Source organism: Pinus tabuliformis, chromosome 3_1 (assembly GCF_031772625.1).
Source record: "Pinus tabuliformis cultivar Carrire ecotype Pingquan chromosome 3_1, CPIR1, whole genome shotgun sequence".
NCBI lineage: Eukaryota > Viridiplantae > Streptophyta > Pinopsida > Pinales > Pinaceae > Pinus > Pinus tabuliformis.
This window is the reverse complement of record NC_142301.1, coordinates 84,880,923-84,895,597: the sequence shown is the minus strand read 5'-3', so window position 1 is coordinate 84,895,597 and position 14,675 is coordinate 84,880,923. Positions and strand designations below refer to the sequence as shown.

At 36.4% G+C, this 14,675-nt stretch overlaps 1 protein-coding gene across 1 annotated transcript; it reads right to left on the bottom strand.

Annotated features, from left to right (window-relative positions):
• Nucleotides 1-12,047: 12,047 nt before the first annotated feature.
• LOC149185881 (LEAF RUST 10 DISEASE-RESISTANCE LOCUS RECEPTOR-LIKE PROTEIN KINASE-like 2.4) lies at nt 12,048-14,675 on the bottom strand. Its single transcript, XM_089409158.1, has 4 exons — nt 14,217-14,675; nt 13,871-13,889; nt 13,588-13,782; nt 12,048-13,276 (listed from the first exon to the last, which is right to left on the bottom strand). The coding sequence occupies exons 1-4, from the start codon at nt 14,673-14,675 to the stop codon at nt 12,048-12,050; spliced, it is 1,902 nt and encodes a 633-aa protein (XP_089265284.1).

Genomic DNA, 14,675 nt, shown 5'->3' with positions numbered 1-14,675 from the left:
GTTGGGCGTCCAGTTCCACCAGCCCATTGTCATCTGGTGTGACAACCAGAGCACTCTCAAATTTTGCAGGGATCCAGTATAGTAGCAGCGGACAAAGCACATAGAGATCCATATGCACTACATCAGAGACTTAGTACATGATCGGGTCATTGATTTGCAGTTCTTTCCTTCAGCAGAACAGACTGCAGACATCTTCACCAAGACCTTCATTGAGCACAAGTTTCGCTCTCTGCACGATCGTCTTGGAGTGAAGGACACAGTTGCTTAGAAACTATCTTTTCTTCCTCTTTTCTTTTGATTACATTGTATTTTGAGGGGGGGGGGGGGGGGGTTTCCCATGAGGTTTTCCCTCTTTCCTCAATTTTAATACAAGTTGCACTGTATTTTGGGTGACCTTTGGCCTTAGTTGCCAGGGCCCATTTTCTATTTTTCCCCATAGTGGTGTTCAGGGGGGGTGTTGGAACTACTACACACCTACATGCGGACTCTTAGTTAGAGCATGGGACTACATGCAAGATTCCTTCTGCATGATTTACTCCTTGATTTGCTCCTTCTTTAACTCCGCAACTGATTAGTTCTTCTGCATGATTTACTCCATGATTTGCTCCTCCTTTAACTCCTTAACTGGTTAGTTCTTCTGCATGATTTACTCCCTGATTTGCTCCTTCTTTCACTCCGCAACTGGCTAGTTCTCTCCATAACTTGTTGTAGGTGTTGAGTCTTCTCATTGATCACCACTATGGTGCATTACCTTGGGATCTTCACCCAATAATTCTATATCATGAGCATTGTAACCTATTTTCTAACGAATCATTCTTTTGTTCTTTCGATTTTCTTTTAGTGTTTTTGCTCTGCAAATCTGTGTGTTCAACCTTTACTAGCTAGATCCACCTGTGCAGGTTTTCTAACACATTTACAACCTCACCCTTGATTATCACACCTCTTAGTACGCTTCCACTACGTTATAACCTCGCCAGACTTGCTTCTCTTTAATCGAGTCTATATGTGGATTCCGAACCCTGTGAGTGGATCCTTAACGCACTCACTGACTCCTCTGCACAAAAGAACTTTATATGAGTATATTTAGGTAGGGAGATTAAACAGATTCCTAAATAATAAGAACTAAATCTTAAACGAAAACATAATCGAACATAATATAATAACTCTTTTCATTATTTCTAAATAAAAAACACTAAGACAAACATTTTGAACATAAATATGAATTTATAAATAATTAAAGTACTTTTCAAAATTCATAGGTTGATGTTTAATAACTGGAATTAAAAAGTGTGATGGTTTAATGCATATAATAAAACTAAAAGTGTAAAGACTTAATCATTGGATTGAAAATAACGGTGATGATTCATGAATACGATAAAACTAAAGGTTTGAAGATGGTCTAAAGATGGATGGATTGTGTAGAATTTTTTTCAGTTATACTTTTTAGGTGGACATTTGATTTATCATTAGGGATCATAAAACTAATAAATTTCTAATGATGGGTGGAGTGTCCACTTGAAATCTCTCTCATAGAAAAGATTTTGTTCATATCACTCTACTCATCATCAAGGATCATAAAGCCAATGAATCCTTAATGATAGAAGGAGTGTCCACTTGAAACATTTGACAAGAAAAGATTAATTAATGAATTTTATGTATGTCTTTTATTTTTAATAGAAGAACATTGTTTGTGTGATTAACAAACCGAATGAGTTACGGATTTGCATCACAAATAGTGTTTAGTAGAGATCTTTAATTTGATTAAAAATTTCCGAAATATTTAAGAATGAAATATGAACAAGTTCAATAGATATGAACTAGATTAAACAATGAACTTTGTTTATATCTCTCAGATTTTAGAATATTCCAAAAAACCATAATTAAATTAAATCTAAAATTTTTACTTATTCATAGTTCAAAATTGCATTTTATGGTGATTATGAACAGAGATTTATTTACGAAGACGCAAATTCTGCTACCAAACTGATGTCCACCTCTATTATGCCAACTGCAAGAAAGTCAATTTGCATATTATATATTGCTATCAAACCGATGTCAAAGAAATTAAATTAAAGGAAGTACTGTCTACGATGCAGACAATTATACCTTGAATTCTCTGTTGAAATTATAATTTCAACTGCAGTGAACAGAACAGCAGCAGCTACTTTATTTATTTGTTGTGATCCGGCGCCCCACATTTTCTCCCGATCTTTTATGTCACCGCCATTACCATCTTTTCACTCTTTAATTATTTTTGAGTTCCCAAAGGATGAAGATCAGATACAACACTACATCATTACTTCTCAACAACCATATTAATGAGCAGAACGACTGAAAGAGAAAAGAACCAGCCTCGAGCCGACGTAGCATTTATCAACCATAGATTTCAGCACAACCGACTCAAGAAATACAACAAAAGATCAAATATGTTAATCATGAGGAGCAGAAACTTTATCAGCAAGTTAAAGCGGTGAAGACCCTTTCCCGCACTATAAATAGAAACAGAAACAGAAGTAGAAAATAGAGAGAAGATAGATTGAAAGTCCTTTTGTAACACACATCAGTGTAGAACAAGAGAGTTTTTTTTGTATTGCATAGCAGTGCTGAAATTTTCTGAGATAGTTGTTTTGTGGAACTGAAGCGTTCCTGTTGTAATCCCTCTGTCAAGAGGAAGATGCTCTTTAGCATAATATTTTGTGAAGATCCCTCTACGTGAGGAAGACTTATTTTATCAGTTGGTTTATTTTCATAAATAGAAGTTTCTTTCTGTGTGTTGTTGTTACACCAAAAGTTATTTTGTCAAAAATTTCCTGTTGCTGTTACACCGTAAGTCGAAAAATACTTGACGTCAAAAATCACGTTGCTGCAACACCACGAACAACAACTGAAAAAATTTACGTTGCTGCAACACCACGAACAGCGTCGCTGCAACACAAGTTACAGCAACTGAAAAAAAACTGTGTTGCTGCAACACCGTTTCCAGAGAACGAATTTTTCTGTTTTTCTGAGTTAAAAACAGAGTATTTTTCTACGTCAAAGACAAAGTATTATTTTGATCAGTTTTTGATCCTGAGGCAAAGTAGAGTATTGTTTTATGCTCTATTCTTGTGTTTTTGAATTATCAGAAAACAGAGTATTGCTCTCTGTTCATATTTTTGTTGTTTCGGAATTTATCAGAAAATTCTGAACAGTGGAAATAGAGGATTTTTCCACTATATTTTGTTTGGAATAACCAGAAATTCCCGACATGGTATCAAAGCTTGTCCAGGCTCTTTGAAGACATCAAAGAAGCTGAAAGAAGATTTGTTGCTGCAGCAGATTATCCAGCAGAGCGAAAACGCTGTCAAGGTATTTTTCAGATTAGTTTTTTGTGTAGCTGGTGAAGATAATTAAGTGATTTTTTTTTACAGTCAAGTATTGCAAGAATGGCCAACACCAGCGTGGGTATGTTTAATACCCAGCTCCCACAGTTCAATGGGAAAAATTATGACTACTGGGCAATAACCATGAAAGCCGTGTTTGCCTCACATAATTTATGGGAACTTGTTGAATATGGATTTGAAGAGCCAGCAAATGAAGAAGAGTTTATTGGATTAACTCAGGCAGAGAAAGCGCTGTTGAAGAGCAATAAGAAGAAGGACTCAAAAGCCCTTGTATTCTTATATCAAGCAGTGCATGAGAGTGTGTTTCCGAGGATAGCAGCAACCAATACATCCAGAGAAGCATGACAAACTCTCAAGGCAGCCTATCAAGGCATGGAGAAAATGAAGACAGCAAAGCTACAGTTGCTGAGGAAAGATTTTGAGAACCTGCGTATGAAGGAGTCAGACAATATTGACTCATTCTTCACACAAGCAATTGGTTTGGTCACACAGATAAGGTCTCATGGAGAAACTCTTGAAGAAAGGAGGATTGTGGAGAAACTATTGAGGTGCCTACCCTCAAAGTTTGATGTGATTGTCACCACCATAGAAGAGACAAAGGATCTCTCAAATTTCTCAGTTGATGAATTTCATGCATCACTGATAACTCATGAGCAGAGGTTGAGTAGAAATGAAAACTCATCTCTAGAGCAAGCCTTCAAGACCCAGATGTGATTTGGAAAAGGAAGAGGTCAAGGCAGAGGAAACAAGAGAGGAAGAGGCAGAAGCCAATACAGAGGCGGAAGAAACAGTCCAGCAAACGTTCAAGGAAGAGGCAGCAATCCAAATCAGAACCAAGACCATGGCAGCATCCAACAAAGTGGACAACATCATGCTCAAGGACAAAGGTATGAAAAATCCAATGTCCAATGTTATTATTGTAAAAAATATGGGCACTATGCAAATGAATGTAAGAAAAAGCAGCATGATATGAGTAATAGATCTAGTGCAAATATCACTAGAGAAAATATCAGCCAAGATAATGTGTTGTTAGTTTGTAATATGGCTGAAACAAACAGTGAAGATATATGGTTTCTAAATTCTGGTTGCAGCAACCATATGACAGGAAACATAGCCCTGTTTTCTGCTTTAGATCAGAGTGTGCAGTCACAAGTCACGCTTGGGACTGATAGTAAAATTTCTGTTATGGGAAAATGAGAAGTTAAAATATTTACAAAGAAAGGTGAAAAGAAAACCATAGCAGATGTTTATTATGTTCCTGGAATGAAGTGTAATCTCTTGAGTATTGGACAGCTTGTTCAGAAGGGTTACAATGTTTTCTTTGAGAATGATGTATGCACCATCATGGACAGATTACCCAGCAAACGTTGTATTGCTGAAGTGAAGATGACAAGGAACAGGATGTTCCCTCTCAGAATAAGGGCAGATCTGAAAAATAAAGAAGTAATTGCAGCAGTGACACAAGAGGCTCTCCAAAGCGTACCAAAGGATGAAAATTGGTTGTGGCATTTGAGATTTGGACATCTCAACTTTGGAGGTCTTAATTTGTTGAGTAGAAAAGGAATGGTAAGAGGATTACCATTGATAGAAAAGCCAGACAACCTTTGTGAAGGTTGTATATTGGGAAAACAACACAGAGAAAGTTTTCCAACTGGGAAAAGCATAAGGGCAAAAGCACCTTTAGAAATTGTCCACTCAGATTTATGTGGACCGATGCAAGCTCCATCACTTGCAGGCAGCCAATATTTTCTAACATTTATTGATGACTTTACCAGAAAGACTTGGGTTTATTTTCTGAAGAATAAGAGTGAAGTATTTGAAAAATTTCAAAATTTCAAAGCACTTGTAGAAAATCAAAGTGGGCTGCGTATCAAGGTTTTGAGAACTGACAGAGGAGGTGAGTATATCTCCAAAGAATTTTTACGTTTTTGCAGAGAAAATGGAATTCATAAGCAATTTACAGCAAGGTACACCCCGCAGCAAAATGGAGTTGCTGAAAGGAAAAACAGAACAATCATGGATATGGCAAGGAGCATGTTGAAGGCAAAGCATTTGCCAAATGATTATTGGGTTGAAGCTGTACACTGTGCAGTATATATTTTGAATAGATGTCCTACAAAAGCAGTGATGAACAAAGTGCCAGAAGAAGCATGGAGTAGGAGAAAGCAAGGAGTCACCCACATGAAAGTTTTTGGTTGTGTGGCTTATGCACACATTCCAGATCAGCTAAGGAAGAAATTGGATAGCAAAGGGGAGAAATGTATTTTCATTGGAGACAGTGAAGAATCCAAAGCTTACAGGTTATATATCCCATCCACCAAGAAGTTTTTTGTGAGCAGAGATGTTCAATTTATTGAAGAGGAAGCTTGGGATGGAAGCATAGAGAAAACAGTGAATGTTAAAAACTATTTGTCTCATGATGATGATGATGAGGAGTTGGCTGAAACACATCCCCAAACAGCAGCACCAACAACAGAACAGCGAGAGACACCCTTGAGGAGAAATGAGAGTGTTTCTCCAAGCACACCACAAGGAGGAAATTCAAGTGCATCTACAAGCACTTGCACACCGAATGAAAGAGGTAATAAATTCAGAAATTTAAGTGATATTTATGATGAAGGAATGAATTCTTTGTTTGCCTTGTATTGTCATGTTGATGACCCTGTTCATTTCGAAGATGCAATTAAGGATAAGAAATGGATAGAAGCTATGGACGAGGAGATGAATGCCATAGAAAGAAATAAGACATGTGATTTAGTTGATCTACCAAAAGGTAAAGAAGTCATTGGAGTTAAATGGGTCTACAAGACCAAGAGTAATGCTGAAGGCAAGATAGAAAGGCATAAGGCAAGACTTGTTGTCAAGGGATACAAGCAGCAATATGGGAGAGATTATGAGGAGACTTTCGCACCGGTTGCAAGAATGGAAACAGTAAGAGCAGTGTTGTCCATAGTAGCACAAAACAAATGGAAAGTTTACCAAATGGACGTGAAGTTAGCATTCTTGAATGGAGTATTAATGGAAGAGGTTTACATCGAGCAACCTCTAGGCTATGAGAAGGAAGGCCAAGAGCACAAAGTCTGCAGATTGAAGAAAGCTCTTTATGGGCTGAAGCAAGCACCAAGAGCGTGGTACAGTAGGATAGATTCCTATCTACTAGAGAACGGATTTGAGAATTGTGAGGGAGAACCCACTGTTTACATCAAAGAAAAGGACTGTAAAATTTTAATTGTTGTGTTATATGTTGATAATGTGATCTTTATAGGTAACGATGACTACCTCATTGAAAATTTCAAATCAGTCATGAAAGAAGAATTTGAGATGACTGACATGGGTTTGTTGAGATACTTCTTAGGAATAGAAGTAGATCAAAATAAAAATGGAATTTTTATTTCACAGGCAAAATATGTAAATGAAGTGTTGAGCAGATTTAACATGCAGGACAGCAATGCAACAATCACTCCCACAGTGATGGGATTAAAACTCAGCAAAGAGGACAGCAGTAAAGATTTTGACCCTAGTGTGTACAAGAGCATAGTTGGCAGCCTCATGTATTTGACTGCAACTAGGCCAGACATAATGTATGCTGTTAGTTTAATTTCCAGATTCATGGAGAAGCCAAAGGAAACACATTGGCAGGCAGCAAAGAGAATTCTGAGGTATGTTAAAGGTACAAAAAGGTATGGCATATTTTATACTGTTTCAGAATGTTCAGATTTAGTTGGATACACAGATAGTGATTGGGCTGGAAGTGTAGATGACCGGAAAAGCACATCTGGTTACATTTTTCACATAGGTTCAGGAGCCATTTCATGGGCTGCCAAGAAACAACCAATTGTGGCATTGTCTACAGCAGAAGCAGAGTATGTGGCAGCTACAGCAGCAGCATGTCAAGCGGTTTGGATGAGGAGAATGTTGAGAAGTCTATGCCAGGAGTAGGCAACAGCAACAGTTATTTTTTGTGACAATAGCTCAGCTATTGCATTATCCAAAAACTCTGTATTCCACAAGAGAACAAAACACATAGATACAAAGTTTCACTACATCAGAGAATTGGTGAACAATGGAGAAATCATTTTACAACATTGCAGGACTCAGGAACAGGTTGCAGATATTCTGACAAAGCCATTGGATCAGAAAAGTTTTGAGTTTTTAAGGAAACTTCTGGGTATGACTGATAACCCAGCAGTTGAAATTAAAGGGGAGTGTTGAAATTATAATTTCAACTGCAGTGAACATAACAGCAGCAGCTACTTTATTTATTTGTCGTGATCCGGCGCCCCACATTTTCTCCCGATCTTTTATGTCACCGCCATTACCATCTTTTCACTATTTAATTATTTTTGAGTTCCCGAAGGATGAAGATCAGATACAGCACTATATCATTACTTCTCAACAACCATATTAATGAGCAGAACGACTGAAAGAGAAAAGAACCAGCCTCGAGCTGACGTAGCATTTATCAACCATAGATTTCAGCACAACCGACTCAAGAAATACAGCAAAAGATCAAATCTGTTAATCATGAGGAGCAGAAACTTTATCAGCAAGTTAAAGCGGTGAAGACCCTTTCCCGCACTATAAATAGAAACAGAAACAGAAGTAGAAAATAGAGAGAAGATAGATTGAAAGTCCTTTTGTAACACACATCAGTGTAGAACAAGAGAGTTTTTTTTGTATTGCATAGCAGTGCTGAAATTTTCTGAGATAGTTGTTTTGTGGAACTGAAGCGTTCCTGTTGTAATCCCTCTGTCAAGAGGAAGATGCTCTTTAGCATAATATTTTGTGAAGATCCCTCTACGTGAGGAAGACTTATTTTATCAGTTGGTTTATTTTCATAAATAGAAGTTTCTTTCTGTGTGTTGTTGTTACACCAAAAATTATTTTGTCAAAAATTTCATGTTGCTGTTACACCGTAAGTCGAAAAATACTTGACGTCAAAAATCACGTTGCTGCAACACCACGAACAGCAACTGAAAAAATTTACGTTGCTGCAACACCACGAACAGCGTTGCTGCAACACAAGTTACAACAACTGAAAAAAAACTGTGTTGCTGCAACACCGTTTCCAGAGAACGAATTTTTCTGTTTTTCTGAGTTAAAAACAGAGTATTTTTCTGCGTCAAAGACAAAGTATTATTTTGATCAGTTTTTGATCCTGAGGCAAAGTAGAGTATTATTTTATGCTCTGTTCTTGTGTTTTTGAATTATCAGAAAACAGAGTATTGCTCTCTGTTCATATTTTTGTTGTTTCGGAATTTATCAGAAAATTCTGAACAGTGGAAACAGAGGATTTTTCCACTGTATTTTGTTTGGAATAAACAGAAATTCCCGACATTCTCATTTAAACCTGTGTACTCAGAATCTGGAATATGCAAATGGTTGAAGCAATCATGTGTAAGTTCTAAGGAATTTATAAGTCACCATGGTTCAAGGCATTGTGTGTATGAGAATTCGCAATTAGTTGCTTCCCACGGAGATGGCGCACAGTTTACGAATGTTCTTCATGTGAAATTTTGAGGGTTGGATTTTTCAAGTCATTTTGGTTCCTAGATATTGGAGTTCCGATGAGTTAAACAGATTCCAGTTACAGTGACTGTAAAATGACGTCTTTTTTTTAAAGCGTTGAAGGAAATTTACGTTTTTTCAAGAAGGGGAAAGGAGATTGCATTGGTAATTTACTAATTTTCCATGAAGGAAAAAAAAAATCCGTCAACTGGGCGCTGGGGTAAATTTGAATAAACTTAAAATTTATTATTCATTAATAGGACTAATACCAAATTTTACCAATAGTTACATATTCCTTTAATTTATATTTATATATAAACTTTTCCAATTCGAATTAAAAGTGCCATATTCTTCTAGGATTTCGTTCCATCTTAAGAATTTCTAATCCCAGTGACATATTGGTTAGAAGTGCTCACACTAGTTATGGGGTTCGTCCATTTTCAATTCCTATTTTGTTAGCTGCAAATTTAATGAGACACATAGGTGACGTAACCCTGGTTTTAGATTTATTGTACTAGGTCAAATAACGGTGGCATAATCTCTCGTTAAAGATTTATTTTCAGAAATAAGAACAAAACTTAGAGCCATGAAATGTGAGAATGTAAAAAAGGGTTGCAAGTAATGGTGAATGAATTTTGAGAAACCTTTATTGAGATACCATCAGTCCATTTTCATAAACAATAACAAAGCCAATGTATTTATTACATCCATTTACATCCATTAAGTGATGTTAGGTAGGAAAAGGCATACATTTTGTAATGGCATAGTGCATCAATTTTAGCATTTATTAGGATGGTAATTAGGAATTAGGATGGTAATTAGGAATTATTATTAGGTTTTTAGTTCAAATTTCATGGGAAACGACTACATTAACGTTAATTATTTGTAAGATTTTTTTATTTTATTTTTTATAACTATATTGGTATGATTTTGGTGATTAGATTTAGAATTTTAAATTTAATTTACTTTTTAAGTAGATTTAATCATGCTTACTTGTTTATCACACCCATCATTTTATTGTTTATGGATATCAGTGAATGCCAACTCTATTTTTATTATATGCAAATTATGTATTATCCCAGTCAAAGGGGTTATTTTGTGGAGCATCAAAGATTATTTTGTGAAGCATCAAATCAGTACTCAAAACAAAATTTCCCTGAATCTAAGGGCACCCATCATTTCATTCTTTATAGATATTAGTGAATGCCAAATCTATTTTTATTATATGCAAATTATGTATGATCCCCATCAAAAGGGTTATTTTGTGGAGCATAAGGGTTATTTTGTGCAGCATAAGATCAGTACTCCTAACAACACTTTCGTTACTCTAAGGGCACCCATCATTTCATTGTTTATAGATATTAGTGAATGCCAAATCTATTTTTATTATATGCAAATTATGTATGATCTCTGTCAAAGGGGTTATTTTGTGGAGCATCAAGGGTTATTTTGTGAAGCATCAGATAAGTACTCAAAACAACACTTTCCTAACTCTAAGGGTTAAGTAAAGTTGTGAAAAAATGTCTTTTCTTATTTGGTTGCAAGTTTTAATTATAATGAGAAAAGTTTACTGCTTCAAATTGGACTAGAACCAAGTCATTCTCTTCAAGTGGTTTAATGGTATAATGAGAAAAGTTTACTGCTTCAAATTTGGACCGATTGAGAACCAAGTCATTCTCTTATTTGGTTGCAAGTTTTATTTATAGTGAAAAAAATTTACAACTTCAAGTTGGACCCAACCAAAACTTTTGCTTTTAAATTTTGCAAAAACTTATTAGATTTTGAATAATAGCATGCTAATGAACATTAACATTACCACGTGTTTTTTTTCAAAAGCTGTGCAAAGTTGCAGCATATACATGCAAAACAAAAGAACAATGAAAAACCATTGCAAAAAAATAGATTTATTAGTGAAATTTGAATTAACACTTACTTGTTACAAATTCCTTTCTTTTATCTCTGGAAGCAAAGAAATGTATCCCAGATGAGAAGAAAATCAATCACTATTATAAAATAAAATCTAAGGTAATGACCACTTGCCCAATATGAAACTATTGATCCAAACAACCATTATTAATCTATATAAAAAGTGCAGAGGATATCAATCTCGGACAATGACCTCATGCAAACAACTTTGACATTCTTTCTACAATAAGTGGTGCAAACAACTTTGACATAGCTTCCACAATATCAACATGTACTAGCCTCATATGCCTTTAGCCCTGTAAACCAAGCATTAAAAAGTATGACAGGTAACTTAAATTATTTGATGTCACATTTACAGGTTCAAATTTTGTTTCCCTGTCACTCTTGTCCTTTCAGAATATTTATTCATTGCAAATATATTTAAAAATAATAATAATTGTAGCTAGTGATAACATTTTGTAGGTTTTGTAGGTGAGTAGATCATTTTTCCATTCAATATTGAGGCTGAGGCGTAGGCTGAAGCTAAAGCAATATTGAGGCTGAGGCTGAAGTTGAGGCTGAGGTTGAAGCTGAAGTTGAGGCTAAAGCTTATCTCAACTCAACTTAGCTGAAAAAATAAAAACAAAACACACTATTAACATGGTAAATATCGAATAAAATAATAAATAATGAGATAGATGACTTTAGTAATAACGTAAACAGAAAAAAAATAGATAACTCAAACCTTCGGGTAAATCAGAGAAAGAGATAACGTAAATCCAAATGGAAATCAAGAAGAAAAAATCAACACAGATTTGAAAATAAAGATTAAAAATAATTCAAAACAGATTTAAAAATAAAGGAGGTATGGACCTGACGAAGAAATACTGGGGAAATGCCCGTTTTATTTGGAGTTATCTCCCAGTATTAAGGATAACATGAGATGTTGGGATATGGACCATTACCAAGAAGAGAGATTTTATACAAATTAGAATCTCAAAAGTTATGCATTGGATATAGAATGCAGAAACGGTTTGCAACATCAACTCATTAAGACGCTTTCCTCTTAAAAAAAACAACATTTTTAATTGGACATTTCTCTTTCAAAATTGGCAGACAACACTATACTTGTATTCAACAAAAATAAATAGGGTGTTTTAGTAGTTATACACAATATCATATTTGAATGCAAGCATGTGGTGTGAAATTTTGCTTTCTTAGTTATTTTTATTTATTTAGATATAAAATATTCTATATTTTGATGTGCTGATCTCGTAACTTTACCTTCAAGGTTTTGGCAGATTGAGTACTTGTCGGATTTATCATTTGAACCTCTGAAGCATCAGATGAAGAAGATCCGTGAGATGCAGATTGCTGCACAGGTGTGTCAACTGGAAATGGAACCGGTGGAATAGAAATGTCAATGACTCCTTCTAACATCTGGATCACTTTGTTCATCGAGGGACGGCCAGATGCTTTGAACTGGATGCACCATAGTCCGACTAAACTTAACTTTTTGGCTATCTCTTGGTCATCTTCTGACATGTTAATACCCTCTCTCAAATTTCCAAACTCTCCATTCTCCACCTGCTTGAAAGCCCACTCAGGATAGTAGAATTTGCTGGATGCACTGTCTAAATTTTTGTCAATATTTTTTCTGGCGCCCACCATCTCCATGACCAACATACCATAGCTGTAAACATCAGACTTATCAGTCACAGATCCATACATGCCTGACCACATCTCTGGAGCAGCGTAACCTAGTGTTCCTCTATTAGCTACGGAGATGTGAGATTTCCCTCTGTCTGATATTTTAGCTAGACCAAAATCTGCAACTTTTGGTGAAAAATCTGCATCAAGTAGGACATTGTGAGGCTTTATGTCACAATGTAAGATGTGATTATTGCAATCTTCATGTAGGTATGCAATACCGCGAGCTGTACCAATTGCAATTGAATACAACTGTTTCCAATCCAACTTGTCTCTAAGGTTTCCATGGATATACTTGTCTAGGGAACCATTAGTCATGTATTCATACACCAAAGCTCTTTTGGATCTCTGCACACAATAACCCAAGAGGCGCACCAGGTTAACATGATATGTCCTCCCCACTGTAGCTACTTCTGCTATAAACTGTTGTTCACTCTGTTTCGATTCATCCAAAATCTTGACAGCGATGGGACGTCCACTTGGAAGCTTCCCTTTATAAACTGTTCCAAAACTTCCTTGGCCAACCTTCTCTCCCAAATTTTTTGTGTAAGCTTTAATCTTAGCATAAGAGTATCTAGTGGGCATTTGTGAGGAATAATAATTTAAGAAATTCTCGATCGGGGGAGATGTAGAGTGAAGGGGATCCATAAATGCTCGAACGCTCTGCTCTTGAGCAATGCGAGACTTTTTAGAACAAATTTGACGATGGATCATTATCCCGGAAACCAGTACTGCTATGCTAAACACAGCACAGAGTGGAAAAATTATCTCTGAAAATAAAACTCAACGTTAGTAGGAAAAAACAGATATATGTTTGCTTCTACATTCCATATCATATATATTGATACACCAAAAGGCCACAAGAAATTCAAAAGTGTCTCGATTCCCAATTGCATGAATTCAAGTTCCATGAAACTTTCCTAGAAATCAAATCTATTACAAGAATTCGTGAAACTTTCCAAATCTTCACAGCATATTACAATTTACATAAAGATATTAACAAAGAAAATATTTTTAACCAAGATGGTGGACCTAGTAAGGAAGTGTAACAGTGGTTGTGTGACAAATATGAGAGATTTACCTGCCATATGTTTTGACGATGTTTTCTTTGGTAATATTCTTCCTTCCTGGGGAGCATCCCCAGGTGCATTTGTATACTGATCTGGTATTCTTCCTTCGCGGGTACCATTTAGTTTGGCAGATACCTGGGGTGGAGCGCTTGGTTGACTGATACCATTTGCCTCTGCGAAGAGCCAATTTGAATCAATTGCCGGTCCTTCACAGACACAAGAGATCAGTAAGAAAATATAACTTTGGAGAAAGGCAACATGCTGTTGAAGAAAGGGAGTTTTGGAGATTCTCACCATCGTAGCAATACAATCCCTGAATAGTGCCATTAGGACAAATACAATAATCCTCATAACCAGCGTTTTTACCATAAAAGTCGTAGATGTGAAAAAAAGAGAGACATCTTCCTTCAGTGTTTTGGCACTGAAGACAATTCTTGGGTGTAGACCATGTAATTTGGAATCCGCTTTGGAGGATTTCCTCAAAATTGTCATGTGCGCTGAAGTTATAGGTGGTTACATCAGCCGAAACCCATATTGGTGTATATGACGTGCACTGAAGATAAAAATCTGTCGCAGGGTAGAAGTAACAATAACTGTGATTAGTTAAGGCTTCACTACAATTGAGCCATGAGATGTTCACCTTTTGTAGAATTCCCGTATCATTAACCTCTTGCTTACAGGCATAAAGTGTTCCCTGTATGTATGCGGGATCAAGATTGAACAATCCACGCTGCAACAGCCAGTCGTAATTGGATAACGAATCGGTTGCATAATCGTAAGGAGCGATGTGTACTTTTCCGTAGTAACGCGATTCTGTGATATCTCCAACGATTGTCCAACCGTACCCGGAGTTGTACCTGTAGGCGTTGCGCTCGAATAAGCGTACGGTCTGATTGTTTTGGCATTCGGCAGATAGAGGCCCACATTTGCCGAAGGGATATTGGATGGTGGAATTGCCACACTTGACAGGAGCGCAGTCTTTAAAAGATGGAATATCAAATTGGGTGTTAACGGCCGGGATGTTGGAGCATAAGTAGGGCACAAAAATAATATCGGTAAGAAGAAGCAGCGTGATTAAGACGGGGAAGGACAATGTCAT

Coding starts and splice junctions, on each gene's coding strand:
- LOC149185881 (XM_089409158.1), bottom strand. CDS start 14,675: ATGACATTGTCCTTCCCCGTCTTAATCACGCTGCTTCTTCTTACCGAT. Junction 13,277..13,587: donor ATCGTCAAAACATATGGCAG/GTAAATCTCTCA, acceptor TTTTATTTTCAG/AGATAATTTTTCCACTCTGT.